General features: G+C 33.9%; 1 protein-coding gene across 4 annotated transcripts in view; it reads left to right on the forward strand.

Moving 5' to 3' along the window:
* Nucleotides 1-10,415, forward strand: part of LOC147391150 (uncharacterized) — a 33,686-nt gene extending 23,271 nt beyond the window's left edge. The window contains exons 7-11 of one of the 4 annotated variants that reach the window (XM_086457590.1): nt 52-90; nt 190-299; nt 783-861; nt 8,055-8,102; nt 8,860-10,403. In XM_086457590.1, the coding sequence (XP_086313716.1) occupies nt 52-90; nt 190-299; nt 783-861; nt 8,055-8,102; nt 8,860-8,940 (357 nt within the window). In that variant the 3' untranslated portion in view covers nt 8,941-10,403. Of the gene's footprint in view, nt 1-51; nt 91-189; nt 300-782; nt 862-8,054; nt 8,103-8,859 lie in introns of all 4 variants that reach the window. The other 3 variants (XM_086457591.1, XM_086457592.1, XM_086457594.1) reach the window with 3 other exon arrangements.
* Nucleotides 10,416-17,269: the final 6,854 nt, after the last annotated feature.

Here is a 17,269-nt window from a genome sequence, read left to right on the forward strand (position 1 = left end):
CTTTATAATGGTTTGTGACATTAGATTTTCTTAATTATTTTCTTTTATCAGGAACCATATTTGTTGGAGAAATCAGGGACTTGTGACTATGTGAGTGCATAGATGTACATTTGTTCCTTTAGAATTCTGGTCCTATCATTCTTAGCTGATTTCATCATTTGATTCTTTTTGGCTGATGCAAAAGTAAAGCATGCATATGGTCTCTTACAGGCTACAGTCCTAAAGCATCCTTCTGGTTGTGCCAAGATAATATCTGTTAAAGGAGGCGGGTGGGGCTGGTTGGGCACTCTTGTACTCATGTAGGTATTTTGATTATTTCTTTGACTCTTTTTGATAGACAATATTTTTCTGTTCTATAATCCTTAAGGGTATACTTGTCTTTTCCCTTTCTTTTGTAGGCTATATATAGCCAAGTGCTTTTATGACATAATTATTCTCTTTTATTTTTTTCTAATAATACGTAAGCTTTCTTCCTCATGAAACCTAACGTAACCCTATTCGGATCTAATCTTGGCTTTGATACCATGATATCAGATTGGGGTTACATTAGGTTTCATGAGGAAGAAAGCTTAGGTATTATTAGAAGAAAATAAGAGAATAGTTACATCCTAAGAGTATTTGGCTATATATAGCTTACAAAAGAAAGGGAAAAGATAAGTATGCCCATAAGGCTTACAGAACATAAAATATTGTCGTATCACTTTTAAGTGTGTTTTTGAATTGTGTCAGTGTCACTTGTTTATGGATAACTTCTTGATTGAGAGATTGCTCCCATTTTTCAGATTTTTATGCCTCTTAGGAGGGTACCTGTTGACTGGTACTGTTTATCGATATTTCTTCCTTGGAGTTCGTGGTCTAGAAGTATGTTTTGATCCTCATCCATTGTTCATTTTGTGTATTATTTTGCAATATGCATTATTTATATTTTGCCATATGGTTTCAAGTTATGTATTATCAAACAGAACTCTGAGTGGGGTTCATATAGACTTTAAGAAATGAAATAAGGTAAATATAATCAATGGATTTATGGTGTGGAAATCTAAAACAATGAGTTTTGAAGACCCACAATATAAGCATGATGAAACACACAAGGGATCAGGGAGAACAAATTTTCGTGGAGTTAGGCTATCAGAAGTGAAAACAATTCTAACAAAAAATGAGTACATGTAGGGAAAAAAGACCAAATGGAAATATATGATAAGTATCAACTATCGAGGGAATTTTCTCGTTAGACAAGTGATGGAAAAATTTAGAGGAGGAAGGAGGAATCTCAACATAAAAGGTGAATATATTGACATAATTAAGGGCACAAAAAAGAGAACTATGAAAACAAATGAGTCCCCAATTACAATTGGTTCACATGAAGAATCGGCTTTGAGTCCGTAATGATATTCATGGAGAGAGAAGGCCAATAAAAATTGATGGTAAGGAAATACTAAATACTCTGAAATGATCATTTTCAGTACCTAGGTTGTATTATCCATAAGGATAGAGAGATTGAGAAGAGTTATCCATAAAATCAGATCTGGATGTTTAAAATAGAGATGTTCTTCCAGAACATATGACTAACAATGATAATCAGGCTTGCTATGCTTTATGGTGCTGGATGTTGGGAAATCATGAAACACGTTCATAGATTGAGTGTAATATAGGTTAGGATGCTTAAATGGGTGAGTGGAAATACTGAGAACGATAAAATCGAAAGTGAATGTATTTGTGAAAACATTGGAGTAGCTTAACAAGAGGTAAACTAAGAGAGAGTGAGGTTGGTAGAGTGGATATGAACACAATAGAGTTGACATAAGACATTGCTAGATCATGATTTCTATAGCAGCCTCAAATTTCTGCAAACTTATGAGGTACATTGATGGAACTATTTCCTCCGGCCTCAATGTTAGCTACCTCCCAAGCCAGTTGAAGAGAAGTTAATTCTTAAGTATCTCCAATGGGAGACTATATATCAATTCATTTTGGGTATGATCAATGCAACCCTTTTTAGAAAACATCATTGTGCCAAACGAATGGACTTTCTTGATCCAAGGACTATGAGACAACCTTGAAAAAGCTTTGGCTAGAAAATTCAAAGCACTGCAACTTCTCCATGATTTGCAACAATGTAAGTACGTCAACTCCTCCAATATTTCAAGCTATTCAAGTATCTGGATCAGCGGGAGAGAAGGGGTGTCTACGGTGAAATCATTTTATGGCTTCTCGTAGATCAATATTTGCCAAGTTTTCTGGCTTCTTAAATTTGGGGTCCAAAAGTTCCATCAAGGATGGCATTTTTCATTTGGTGTGCTTCCTTGGGTAGAATCTTGACAATGGACCAATGCATGCGTCGTGGAATTGTGGGTCCTAATGTGTGCCCTCTATGCTTGCGCAATCTAATCATGTTTTGATGCATTGCGCTGAGAAAAATCGGATTTGGAATCATTTTTTTAGCCTATTCAGCGTGGATGGATGCTTGCCTTATTCAATCTAAGGTGTCTTCGAGTCTTGGGGGATGTGGTGTAATTCATTCGGGGATTCAAAGAGGCTCTTGTGGAGTGTCATCCCATTCGTGATTTTTGGGGAATTTGGTTGGAGCACAATAACCGTATTTTTGAAGGAAAGTGGGAGACGGATGAAAACATTGTAATGTCAATCATGGGTCCTTACCTATAAAAAAAACTACTTACAAAATGCAATCATCAACTACAACCAAAATCAACCTCTTCAGAAAAAGAAGTCCAAATCAGGTGTGCGGATGAGCTAGATATATGACCTTGAAGTGTATATATAGGTCTGGTCACTTGTATCAATTGTTGATGTTCCACAAACCCTGCCAACGTAGACAATCAATGATCCTTAAAATCAAGAATGGTACCAGGCAATGGAATCACCTGACACACTACTAATGATACACATAACCTTGATTATGCTCAATTGTATGATAGTCTAAATAAAATCTTTTTTGTAATAGCTCCTTTTTAGACGCCTCTCTTGTTGATTTAGTTTTGTTAAATACTACTAGTCTTCTAGATTTAAGTAATGTTCTTAGCATTATCTAATTTAAATACTGCTATCTTCTAGATTTAAGTAATGTTCTTTTTTCTCTCTCTATTTAATCATGATTATGATTGTGTTTTCGGATTCTCACAATCACATTGTAATTAAGGACTTCAAAACTTGGACAATACTTGGGGGATGGAAATAGAAGACACACGTTATATGGTTTAGATTGGAATAAAGATGCTTTGTTTACAGTTCGTACATTTTCACTCAAAGCCTCTCAAAAACATTGGCATCATCTCCTTTGCCACGCATCCATGACGATCATAGACTATTTGAATAAAAGTGGAGAAATCCAAGTATTTGAGGACTCAAATCTGAGTTGTGGTCTTTTTAATGGAGCCCGATCTTAAAACAAGGACCCTAAGATCTATTTATCATTTCGAGCCCATTAACTTGGGAAAAAATAGAACAGAGATGCTCTCACATTTTTATCTTTACTATTATAATGAGAAGAGTAGTAGTAGAAGAGATTAGACACCAAAACTTGAATGTTCATAAATACCCCCATTTTTATATCTAAATTTATTATAAACAAGGTTATTTTAGTCAAAGACCTAGAAAATTGCAATGCACAGCCCTAGAATCAAGTTGCTTAGTTTTCAAAATTACAAAATATCCTTTATTTCAATCTAATTTACAAAAACCCTTTAATCAATATTTTTAATTACAAATAAGCCCTTTTGATATATATGCGTTTGCACATGCCACCTTCTAGTTTTCCTTAAAACGAGAGTCTCCTAGGTAAATCCATGAGCGTACTCAAGACTGCTAAAACAATTTCTTATGATGGATTAGAACTTGTTTTCATATCCATTGGTGTACTGCTTCTAGAAAAACAATAAAAAACCTAAAAATCAATAACATTGATTAGAATCCAATCAAGGCTTATTTCTTATAAATTGGGGACAATCTTTTTAAAGGCGTATGACGCTTATGCCTCAAGACAAGGCTCATTAAAAATGCTTTGAGACGTAAGGAAGAAATGTAAAAGCAATTAAGATATATGCCTTCAAACAGAGACACCTGAAAAGCATACACCTCATTTGTAATGCGTGACTGATGTTTTAAAATAAACTAGAAGTCTTTGGGTTTTCATATCTCAAAGTAAGATGAAGAAGAATCCTCTATTATACATTACAGGGCAATCTCTTTCGTATATAGTTTTAATATACAATTTACAAAAGGAGTAATGAATCTGGAAGAGATCTCAAATAGATAGACATGCACGCATAAGGAATGATTCAATGCTCACAGATGATCTTGCTGGCTGAAACAAATTCTCTCCACTAATCTTGGAAGATCCTCTGATTTCTCCAATCTGTCCACTCATCTTGGCATCATCATAGGCTATCTTAACACTCACTCTCAAACTGGGTTGTAGGCAGAGGCCTAGTTTGACTGCAAGGACTGAAAAGAAGTCCGAGGGAGTGGTTTAGTAAAAATGTTTGCTAACTCATTTGTAGAAGAGACAAAACACGTGGGAAGAAGACCCAATGAATCACTCTCTCGCACATTATGACAATCAATTTTAGCATGAAAAAATGGATTGACTGTCATATATAATTCACTAATGTTTATCACAGTATGGTGTAGTAGGCCGAGAGTGGAATTTGAAGATCTTGAAGGAGGACGACCACATCATTTTTGTAGTTTTTGAAGCCATCGATTTATACTCAACTTCAACACTAGATCGAGCAACCATATTTGCTTTTTAGCACTTCATGAGATACAATTACTGCCTAAGAATGTGCAGCACCTAGTTTCCGATCATTGTGTAAGAGAACATCCTACCCAATCCGTATCCAAAAAACCATAGAGAGCAAAGTAGATGAAGAGAGAATCCATATCTCAGTATCCAAAGTGTCACTCAGGTACCACAGATTCCTCTTGACGATTTGATAATGTCCAACTGTAGGATTGTGCATAAATTGGCAGACAAAGTTAATACTATATGCTAAATCAGGTCGTGTGATGTGAGATATTGTAACACTCTAATGGTACCTCTGTAGTGAGATGGATAAAAGAAAGCTTCATGATAGGTGTTGATCATAATTTGAGAGCCATGGGAGTCAAAATAGGCTTGCTCTCATGCATTTGCACTTGCTTCAATTGGTTAAAAGCATATAGAGATTATTGGAAAAAAATCACTTGAAATCTTGGAAACTTGAACACCCAAAAAAAGGGAAGATCTCCCATATCTTTAATGGCAAACTCATGTCCCAAACGAACAATGAAATGATTAAGTTATTTCTTGTAAACACCATATCATCAGCATAGAAAAGTTTAACAAGTATGTCATCAGAAGAATGAGAAATAAGAAGTGTAGGTTCTGCAACTCTACAAAAGAACCTGTTTAAGAGAAGAAAATTGTTGAGACAATCAAACTATGCATGAGGAGCTTGCTTCAAACCATACAAGGCACGTTTTAATTTACATACGTAATTAGTATGTTGGGCATGAACAAAGTCAGGTGGTTCAATGAATACTAGTTTGGTTAGCAACCCATCAAGAATGCATTCTTTATGTCTAGTTGTCACAGCTTCCAACCTTTTACAATAGCAGTGGTAAGAATAGTGTGGATGGTGGTGGCCTTAACCATTGGAGATAAGGTTTCGGTAAAGTCTACACCTTCGACTTGATTGTATCCTTTGGCTACAAGGTGGGCTTTGAGTTGTTCTAGTCTTCCATGAGCTTGGAGTTTGGCCATAAAGACTCAACGAGAACCTATGACATTCGTGTTAGGTAATCGAGGAGCCAAATGCCAAGTTTGATAAGCATGAAGAGCATCTAATTCTTCTTGCATAGTAACCTTCCATTCTGAATGTGACAATGCAACACGAATATTGTGAGGTTCTTTAGGGATAGACTGACTTATATGGATGTTGACATATTTTGGATTTGGTTTCCGAAACCCTTCTTGTGATTATGTGACCACAGGGTGTGTAGAAGCCTCAATATGTAACTAGACTGAATTTTAGATGTTGAAGAGATGAGCCAATTCCAAGTTGATTTGAATACCTTCACAGCTGTCACCAGAGTGATTTGAGATGCCAAAAACTCCCATCTTCCTTATCATGTATAGGCTGATTATGGTGGGTCATCTATGCAACCAAGAAGTTATTTCTACTCATTAAAAGTCGTGCTGGGCAGAGGATGTTGGGTCAAAGGAATATGTTTACAAGATTAATTTGGGGCAAAGTCAAAGGAAAACCCCCCCTCTAATTGAACCCTAATGGTTTGGCTTGGCCATGTAGAAATAGATCGAAGAAAGGTAATAAATTAAAGGACCTAAAAATTAGGGCTGTCAACGGAGACCTATCAGTTCGGTTAAGAGCTATATTCGTGTCCGAATCCGAAAAAATTATCTCATATCTGAATTTGAATCCGTCGGATATTCTAAAATTCTATTCAGATTCAAATCCGATTATCCTATCGGATATCGGATAATATCCGAATCGAATATCCTGTGAAGAAAACAAAATTGATTTTTTCCCCAAATCCAGCCGTCATTCAACTTCAATCAAGATGCACTAATAATTTTTTTTTTAGTCTTCATATTGTATGAAGAAACTTGATTTTTCTCAAACCCATTCATCTTCAATCAAGATGCATTAATAATAAACAAAACCCTAGCCTTCATCATGTATCAAAAACCCATGATTTTTCTCAAATCCATATTCAACCCTTTCAATTTCTTCATCAAAATCAGCCCATCTTCAACCTCAAATCTCTTGTCTTCCATGAGATCTAGCCTTTGCTGCACCATATCCGCCATTTCCGATAACTTGGAGAAGAGATCAATGGAGAAAGTCTCTTTGAGAAAGAAATAGATAGATAGATAGATAGATAGATAGAGAACTTACTTGGAATTGGATTGACGTGGCTGAAGTCACTGGAGAAGAAGACCGGTTAGCTCTCATCCCCAAACTCTAGATGACGTGTAGAGTGAGTGGAGAACATGAGACATGTTGAGGAAGAAAGAGTTTTTAACTTTATTATATATTATATATTATTATATAACAAATATAAATAATTTAATACTAATGTTATTTCGGATCAGATATTATCGGATTCAATATGTCAATATCCAAATCCATATCCGATAAGCAATTGAATAAATAAAAGTATTCGGATCTGAATTCGATATCTGAAATTTTTGGATAATATCCGAATTTTCGAATACGAATTTGAATTGGATTCGGATTTTCAACCATCCATTGACACCCCTACTACAAATCCTAGTCAAATCGATTTGTTGTTTTGAGTAGGAAATATTCAAGAGAAGGGAAAATAACTCATCTGAGGAGGATCTGGTGTCACTGACAGGATGAACAGTTAGCATCATGAGAGAGGAAGGTGGGTCATAATCGGGGTAAGGTTTTTTTTTACCCATCGTAGGGGGTCTGGGATAGTAAATCTTTTGCCAGCTGGCAAATACACTAAGTTTATGACTCACCCTTTTGTAAACTATAGTTCATGGGAAGCATTTGACGCATAATATACTTTCTTGTCATCATTATCAACGTTGTTTACCTTCCCTTAACCTTACTATCTGGTATTGTCAGCATTAGTCACGTTTAATCCTTTTATTCTAGCTTGAACTACATGTTCTGCAAAGGCTTATCTTCAAATCTTTTCTTACTACCTAAAGCGACATTCTTTTTGGCTTTCCTCGTCCTTTTAGAGTCTTCGAGCTACTGGTGTTGTCAGTGGACTTCTCTTTTCACGTCCTAACTATCTCGATAACCTTCCTTTGTTAATCTTTTACTGGGACATTTATGGTCCTCTGATGTCCTCTTTTCTGGCTATGTCCTCCCTAGTTTTTTTTTTTCTAAAATTTATTCCTGTGTTTAACAATATAAATAAGAATTCAGTTGCTCTTTGTTATGGTCTCTGTAGACAGTAAATTTATTACGTTCTTGTCTTCATCGATTGTACTGTGAAGTTTAATAGTTAGAGGAAAGTACTTACATGTTTTGCTCACTTTTCTCATGTTTCAGGTTATTCCAAACTTGGATTTTTGGTTAAGTTTACCTCAAAGAACAAAGGTACATACCTCTCCAGTGTTAACCTTTAATGCATGCTTTCCGTCTTTGCATTTTTTTTATGAAACATGCTTAGCTAGCATTATTTTGAATGAAAGCAACATATGGCCCATAAGACCATTGGCCTTACCCTAAGACCATCGAGCCCATAGCCTAATTGGGTTCCCATACTGCACCAAAACTGTGAAGTTGTACATTTGATCCCAGCATACCCACCAATAAGGGTGTTTTAGAAAATGAGGAAGTCCAGGAAGAGGTGCAACTATTCACAATTTATATGATTCACAAGTTGTGTTTGATTCCATCTATTATTTTATACACTATATATAATTTTATTATTTTATATACTTTATAAGATTTTGATGTGCATTAGCTTATCCAATTCATTGTTCTTCACGCATGTTTTTTTTTTTTTTTAAAGAAAAAGAAAAAGAAAAAGAAAATTCTCAATGGGCTTCTGTATCATATACATAACATGAACCAAAGTCTTCTAAAAAAAAATGTCACTCAACATATGGATATGTTAGACATATCAGGTTTGTGGGGATCAGTGTATTTGACAATCCACAAATAATGATATACACATATTTCCATATTTTTATTACGTAGGTTATGACTTCAGCATTGATTACTCTTTATGAATCTTTGGCCTAAATTGAAAATTTATTGTCCATATACATCTAGATCTACTACGTTCTGTTTTACAATCCCCGTAACAACTGACAACTATATGATTTTGTTCTCTATTCTCCTCCTTCAGAGTTTACTTGGATCTTTAGTAAGAAAATTTAGAAGACCTTCTCAAGGCCATCGAAGCTCCTATTCTCCCGTCGACTTCTGAGTATATAGCTGATTTCTACTTGAATCCAGTTGGTGAATTCATGCTTTGGTAAGTCTGATTCTGCTGCGAACAGCATTTTACAAGCAAGTCAGGGAACATTTGGAGTACTATACCCTTCTTCTGATCACTCACTCAGTATAACCTTCTCACTCCTTCAGAAGTCAAAACTAATATTCTTTTTTTTTTTTTTTTTTTTCTGATGATGATATTTAATAGCAATGGTATCCTGTTACTCTTAACCTTTGATAAGAGGCAAAAGCATGGACCTGCGATTGCTCTTAGTCCTTGTTAAGTCTCACATTCTTAACAGATCTGTTGTAAGATTTACTGTTCTGGTTTTTTCTTTCTTTTCTTTGAAGTTCAGTTAGGAAACTTAGCAAAAAAAAAAAAAAAAAAATGTTCAATTTGGGAGGAATGTAATTTTCAAAATTTGTTCTGGTTTCTTGTAATAATATTAGGCTATTTAGATCTTATGACCCTCCCCCCTCATCCTATCATGCACCTGGCTCAATAAGATGATGATATGGAGCGTTAGATTGGTAGGCCGCATGGATTTGATCATTGGCACATATGGGATGGATTGAAAATTGGGTGAAAACAAGGAGATGTTTATCTTGATAAATGCACTGCATAGCTGTATCAGTATGGCACTTGTTACAGGAGAAGTTCAAAGTATGATTCATCATCATAGACTTATCCCAAAAATTTGACTTGATTGGATTTCAAAGATGACTCGGCCCTCAAATTTGATGAAGCCAACTTTTTGAGTTAACTCATCAACTTGGTTGAGCCAAGTCAAAATGCACCAAAAATCAAGTCAGATACTAGAACAAGCTATTGAGCTATATATATCATACTTTTGTGGAGAACAAAAAAATAAATAAAAAAATAATGTTTTTATTTATTTTAAAATATTTACAAATAGATTATGTTTTATTTGACTAGTAATGTTTCAGCTTGACTTGACTTGACTTGATGATATTCTTGTCGAGTGTTGAGTTTAAAATCTGTGATTTATTGTCATATCTGTCTCGTGTAGATTATGTTTTACATTTCCTTTTTGGTTCATTATGGTTAAATCATACAATGGCAACTGAATGTTGTTCATAGTGACTAGGGCCTCCTCCCTCCCCTTTAAAGGAGAGTCTTGAGTACAAGTCCCCCATTGGTCTACCATGGGGATTTATCCCGACTTACCTGGTAAGTGTGATTTGTGGGGGTATTATATGTACTAGGGGATTTGACTAAGATATGATGCTCTAAGAGGCTAGTTGCCTCGGCCTACTAGTCAGGCCTACGGTCTCGACACCCCCATCATAAAAGGAAAAAAAAAGATACTCCTATGTTTTCAAAATGATGACATGTCCCCCTTATCTAAATGACTTCATTATTTAACCTCTACCGAAAAAATCCTTGATTTTCTCTCCGTAGTATTTGCTATTTTCGATCTCTATGGTTAAAACTTTTACCCTTACCCTCAAGTTTGAGGTTCTAACTCCTTCAATCCTTGAACTTAAGAACATGATAAGATTTTGATGAAGTTGAAGATGATGGATATCAAGGGTTTTCCAAAAGATATTAAAGCAGTATTTGAGAAATTGGATTCACTAATAAAATTGTTTTGGCTATTGAAGTATCGTCATTCTTTGTGACTATTATCTATGTATGAATATAAATAAAGAATTTAATTTTAATAAAAATATATAAATAATTTAACTTTTAATAAACATACATCGGTCTGGTCGAATTGAATCAAGGTTCGACTGTGGTCTGACCAATTTAATAAGTATTCGTTCCAATCTTCAATTCAATTTTCAAACCATTAGATTAAAGACAAGCGTTAAGTAGAAATTTATCCAAAAGTAGAAGAACTTGAAGATTAATGATTTTTTGGTTAGAAGTTGAAGATGATCTTTTTTATTTTATTTTTCTTGAAAAAGAGTTAGGTGAAGGAGCATGTCATGGATTTGAATTTAGCCTTGTTCGTTTGAACTTTAGGAGCCAGTTTTTTTAGTTTTTAAGTCAAAAAAATTAGATAAATGATTTTGTTTAGGCTTTTTTAACTCTCACAAATTTCAATTGAAATCCAAAAGTAACTCCTAAAAGAAGTTGCCCAAGAAGGATTTCTTCAAATGATTTTTGCGGGAAGCAAAAAACATAAAACGACTTAAGTGTAGTTACCAAAATATCTTTCATCTTTAATCAAATTTCCAATCAAACTTAAACTTAAAAAATTAAATGAGATTACTAAAATACCTTTCATCTTTAATCAAATTTTCAATAAAACTTAACCTTAAAAAATAAAAGAGAATTATCAAAATACCCTTCATCTTCCAAAATACCTTTCATCTTTATCAAAATACCCTTAATCTTTAGTCAAATTTTCAAACAAACTTAATCTTAAAAATAAAAAGGAATTATCAAAATACCCTTCATCTTTATTATCAAGATCAAAAGCAATTCATCATCACTACTTTATTACCAAAACACCCTTCATCTTTAAGTGGATGTTGGATTATGTATTATGCATGTATTTTCTTTATTATATATTCATTTTTAAAATGAGATGTTGTCGAAATTTTCATAGAATTATAAAATTTATAAATTTATTTAAATTAAAAATAATTATTTTTATAATTTTTTAATATAAATTTATTTTATATATATATATATATATATATTAGTGTAATTATATATTTATGAAGGTATTCTGCTCATTCTTTTTGCATTCTGGTGTATTATCAATATTAAGGGTATTTTGGTCATTTTACTAGAATATAGTAATAAAAAATTTTCAAACGAATATCAATTTTTAGTTTATGTGTTTCTGTAACGAACAAGTTTCTAGATGTGACTTTTCAAACTCTACGATTCTACTTTTTCCAGAAGCTAGCTTCTAGAGTTGTAGCTGACTTCTGTAAAGAATATACCAAAAATATATGGGTATCTCAAATATTATATATAGTCTATTTATTTTGCCACCTCACCCCCCATTGCTTCATCTTGCAGCAAGGCCAATTATCCAATTCCATCCTAAATATTATAGAAAAATCTATGCATTATTTGAATAAAATTGAATCAAAGTTGCTTAAATTGCATATCAAAATTCAAAATCTAAAGACCTGTTTTGATAGATAGGAATTTCATAATTGGACCTTTGCTGTATGGACTAATGACCTGTGTACATCTAGGTTAGGGGGTTGTATCAAACATTACAAATAATAATAATAAAAACTTACAGAATTATTGATTGCTTGGCCTATAATGATAATGCAAGTAAATTGAATCTATCACCATCAAAGAACGAATAACTTTAGTAATTGGAGTAAGGAGTAGATAAGGACAATACGTCTTACTCCAATGACGATGGACCAAGGAAGGATCGATAGAGAAGCCTTGGAGGGACTTTAGATGAGGATGCAAGGGGGTATCCTTAGCTTCATTTGATTGTAACTTGGTGACGTTTCATTCATTTGGCCCAACATGCTAAGGCTATTAGCTCTAAAGATAAAAAATGTAAGGTGGCCTGTGGAGACCATGTGGTCTTGGATGAGTGTTCTACACTCAAATAACAATAACTCTAACTTTATGGTGAAAGATTGTATTGTGAGAGTGATATTAAACTCAATTACATATAAAGACATAGAATGTCCATATCGGATAAGAAAAGAACAAAAGATGAAGAAAAAGACATACACAAACAAAAAGGAGGCTTATGGATAACACGCGTTCTCTACCACGTGTCCTCTGCCAAGCCGCAACTATCCTTCACTCAGATTTTCTTCACAAGTCTGCCCATGTCATCCTTACGATACTTTCTTTGTTTTGTTTTGTTTTATTTATTTTTTTTAATTATTGCACAGAGCGAATATTCCCATCTTCTCTGAAAAAAGATCCTTACCTATAGTATTTTGGTGAAGTTTAGCTTATTAAAAGCATTATTGATCCATTAAAAAAAATAAAAATTAAGTGATAATTTATTAAAGTCTCTTTCTTTCTATTTTTTTTTTTTTTTTTACAAATTTAAAATAATAGTAATTATCTCGCTTAACTTAAGGGCCTTTTGATAATCATTCTCGTTAATGGATTATGGGGTTGATGATCCATTACTAGCTCATAATTGATTACAATGAGACAAGTTAATGGTGCTTGATAATTACTTAAATAATCAATCATTTTGAAAAAATAGAATCAGTCCTATTATTATAATGATTACTAACTGCCCCTAAGTTGTTATAAGGGATAATTTGTTTCATCAAACTAATCTTTATCGAAGGATAAATTTTGTAACCAAACACGCTTTGAAAACCCATCATCATCTGTGACATTTTGGATGCTCAAAATTGTTGAACATCCATGTAAAAGATGTAATGAGCCGAACATCCAATAACTTTTAGTGAAGTTAGAAATTCATCATTATAAAATTTGTTATAAAGGTTTTACAAACCATTGTCAAAGTATAAATTATGTTAATCTGACATCAGGTTGAAATCTTATATCGCAACTTCTTGATGTGAAAGTGTATGGGAACCATTGAGATACGAGTGAAAAAGCATATATAGTTCCTATCCACTTTCATGATAAGAAGTGCAATATGAGGTCACTCTAGCCCAACTCTTATATTAAATAGTCTGAACTAATATATAATTTCAAAATAATTTTTTTGAAATTATGTTTAAAGAATGAAAATTCTAATTTAAAATTTGTAGCTACATTCCAATAAAGAAAGACTGTTATTAAAGGATAAAAAATAACTAAAAAAAACCCAAAGTTTGACATTATTTCAATTTGAAAAATCATTTTTAAAAAATGACTTGCTGGATCAACAACTGTTATAAATATTAAAATGATTGAGTAATGGAGTGCTGTAAGAAATCGAAGGGCCTCAAACAGTATTTTGTTTCTTTTATGGTTGATGAGATTTCTTTAAGAAGAAAAAAAGGCCATCCTTAAAGATATAAAAGTATGAGACAAAAATAGAAATAGAAAAAGCAAGCCACCCACTTAAACTCCTTCACTGCATATAGTATCTAATCTAAATGAAAATTTCTCCGAAAAAGAAAAAAATAAAAACCTCTAAACTCCATCAAGAGTTTGCACTAAAAGTACAAGTAGCCCATAACATTGATAATGACTTCATTCACTCTAAAAATTCAGATCTTTGGGAGACTCTTTTACCTTCAAATACCTCTAACATAACATATTGATGTGAAACATTTGAAGAGGAGAATGACTAGCTTGGGAAAAAGGAGAGTGAAATTAGCCCATATTTGACTTCGCGTACCAACAATGATAAAAGTTAACTATTGGAGTTCCCCTAGAAATTAGATAATCAATAGAATTTATCTACTTACTCGACATTTGTTATTTATGTTTTATTACCATTATTTTTAAATCACGGCTTGAGTTGCATTAGTTTTTGAGCCAAAAATACAGTAATTCCTTAAAATACAAATCCTTTAGTCGAACAATACTTAAGAATTTGATATATGAAAAAAATACATAAAGAAAATGTTTTGATAAAGATATGATCAATTAATTGTGGTACTGTAAAGATATGATAAGTGATAAATCAGTTTGTCTCAATAAGTCCATGACAAATACTTCGGCACTTATATGTGTATGTATGTTGCACGTGTATTAGATTGAGGTAGAGAACTTAAGATGTGAGGTTTGGAATTGAGTTATTCGATGTTCTAATACAAACTTCATCCGTATAGTTTTTATTTTTACCTTATATATCATTCCTAAATATGGGTAAAGAAATTTTACATCTTGCTAATGGAAAAATTATTCCATCAAAGGTCCAATTCGTGACATATTTTATATGAAAAATTACTGATACACCTTACTATAGGACTTTTTTTCCACTAAAAGCACCTAATTTTTGGGCAATAACTAATTAAATCATTTAGTAAAATTATTTCAACTAAACACCCTTATCTTTAAAAAAAAGTAAAATTCAAAAAATATCCTTTCATATATAAGTTTACTTATTCATAATTATCTCTATTACCTTACCTAAGATTCCTAATGATTATTGCAATATATTTGTACAAATTGTAACAGTGAAAAACTTATTCATCATTTTGAAGATTTAATATGCTATGTGTTGGAGTTATGGCTCAAAATCAATTAGGCCCGGTCAAGTTTGTATTTTTTTGGGTCAGTCCAAGGTAATTTGGGGTGGGCTTGTAATTTATGTAAGTGACCCACTTTGTGGTGTTTCTAAAGGGGTTTTTATTTTCTTTTGGTAGGAAATCTAACTCCAAGTATAAATCTTTTCTAGAGAAAAGAGTAGAGAAAGAGAGAAAACCCAAGAGAGGGGAGGTTGAGCAATTTGGGAAGATTGAGATCTAGAATAAGGTGAAGCTAAGTGATAGAGGTGTTTACTTGTATCGATTTGCCCCATCTCCTTCATAGTGAAATCGAGCTCTAACACTAATACCTCCGTGGCCGAAGCCTTTGGGTGAACCACGTAAAATCTCATGTTGTGGGTATTGTGTTCTTACTTTTTCTTTGTGTGGTTGTTTGTCTTCTTTGTATTTATTACTATTAAGAATATTCTTATCCAACAAGGGCTTCATAATTGTATTAGGGCATTCAAGCAAAATCGAAAAGTATGCCCAATGAGGCATGAGAGGAATTGGATTTGAAGTGTGTTAGTTTCATTGAGTTGCATATTTTCAATGAAGGCATGTACAACATCATTGAAGAAAAGATCGTAAGGGGAACATGGGATAAGCTTGAAAAGTTTTACATTGGGGAATACTTTGTCTAACAAATTATTCCTTAAGGACAAACTCTATGACGTAAGAATGGAGGATGGACAAGATATCATGGAACACTTGAACACGTTTAATCGATGTTTTAGTGATTTGTTGAAGGTAGAGATCAAGTTTGAAGAAGAAGACAAAACATTACGATGTGTGGAGTCCCGTACCTATTAAATCAAAAAGTGGAGCTCGCTACTTTGTCATTTTCATAGATGATTTTTCAAGAAAAGTTTGGGTCTACTTTATGAAGGAGAAATTCGATGTCCTTTCCAAGTTTGTAGAATGAAAAGTCAAAGTAGAAAATCAAATGGGGAGAAAAATGAAATACTTGATAAATGACAATGAAGGTGAATGCAAATATGGCAAGTTCTTGAAATTTTGTAAAGAAAAGGCATCACAAGGCATTTCACCGTGAAGAAAAATCTTCAAAAAAATGGTACGATCGAGAAGATGAATAGAAATCTCATGGAAAGGGAGAGATGCATGAGGCTACGTGTAGGGTTACCCAAATCATTTTGGGAAGAATCGATTAACCATGTTTGCTATTTGGTTAGTTAATCAGTCACAATCTAAACTACTTGAATTTAAGTATGTTGAAAAGGTGTAAACGAGCAAAGAAATTGTTAGTACCATGTTTTGTCAATTTCAAGATTGGTCGTAGGTTGTCATGTTGTAACTACTAGAAGATATTGTTCAAAATGAACGAAGCGAAATCAACATGCATTACACCAATGACAAATCCGTAATGTATCAAAATCAACCAAGGATAAGGGACATCATCACCCGTGGAGCATCAGAACAAATTATTATCGAAGCATTGTTTGAGTGTTCAGAGTTCATCGCAAAACCAGCTCAATCTCAAGGAAAATAGAGGCTGTCGACAGGAGTGGAGGATCCACCGTCAGCCACTGACAGAACATAGTGGAACTCAAAGTATCGGTGGTAGAAGCATAATCTTGAAGGTTCCACCGATAGAATGGTCATCGGTTCCACCGATGAACAACTTGTCGGTCCCACCGACATCCACCGACAGAACAGAGTGGAACTCAAGGTATCGATGGCAGAAGCTTAGTCTTGTCGGTTCCACCGATGAACAACTTGTCGGTCCCATTGACATCCACCACCAGAACAAAATGAGAAAATATCTATCGGTGGCAGAAGCATGGTTCTGCCGGTTCCACCGTCATAATGCTCATCGGTCCCACCGATAACTATTAGAGGTTCCACCGACAGAGCTACCGATAATGTTCAACGGTAACATTTTCGACCGTTAAATTTGGTCGGTGGCACTGGCGGGATACAGGTGCCACTGATAGGAAGCCGTTGAGTGCAGTTTTTATAAATTAGAAGCTCTAGGCTTCATTGGTTTTTGATCAACAACTTCTGAATTAAGCCCAAGCAAATAAATACACTTCGAGAGGCTTAACAAAGGAAGAAGAATCGTTGGGTGAGGTCGAAACCATGCATATCATGCTACTTCATCTAAGTTGATCAAGCTTCACTAACTTCATCCTTCAAGCAGTTGCACTCTAACATCGAGCTAGGAGGGAAGC

This window comes from Akebia trifoliata, chromosome 11, assembly GCF_017979445.1.
Source record: "Akebia trifoliata isolate Shusen 1 chromosome 11, ASM1797944v1, whole genome shotgun sequence".
In the NCBI taxonomy this organism is placed as follows: domain Eukaryota; kingdom Viridiplantae; phylum Streptophyta; class Magnoliopsida; order Ranunculales; family Lardizabalaceae; genus Akebia; species Akebia trifoliata.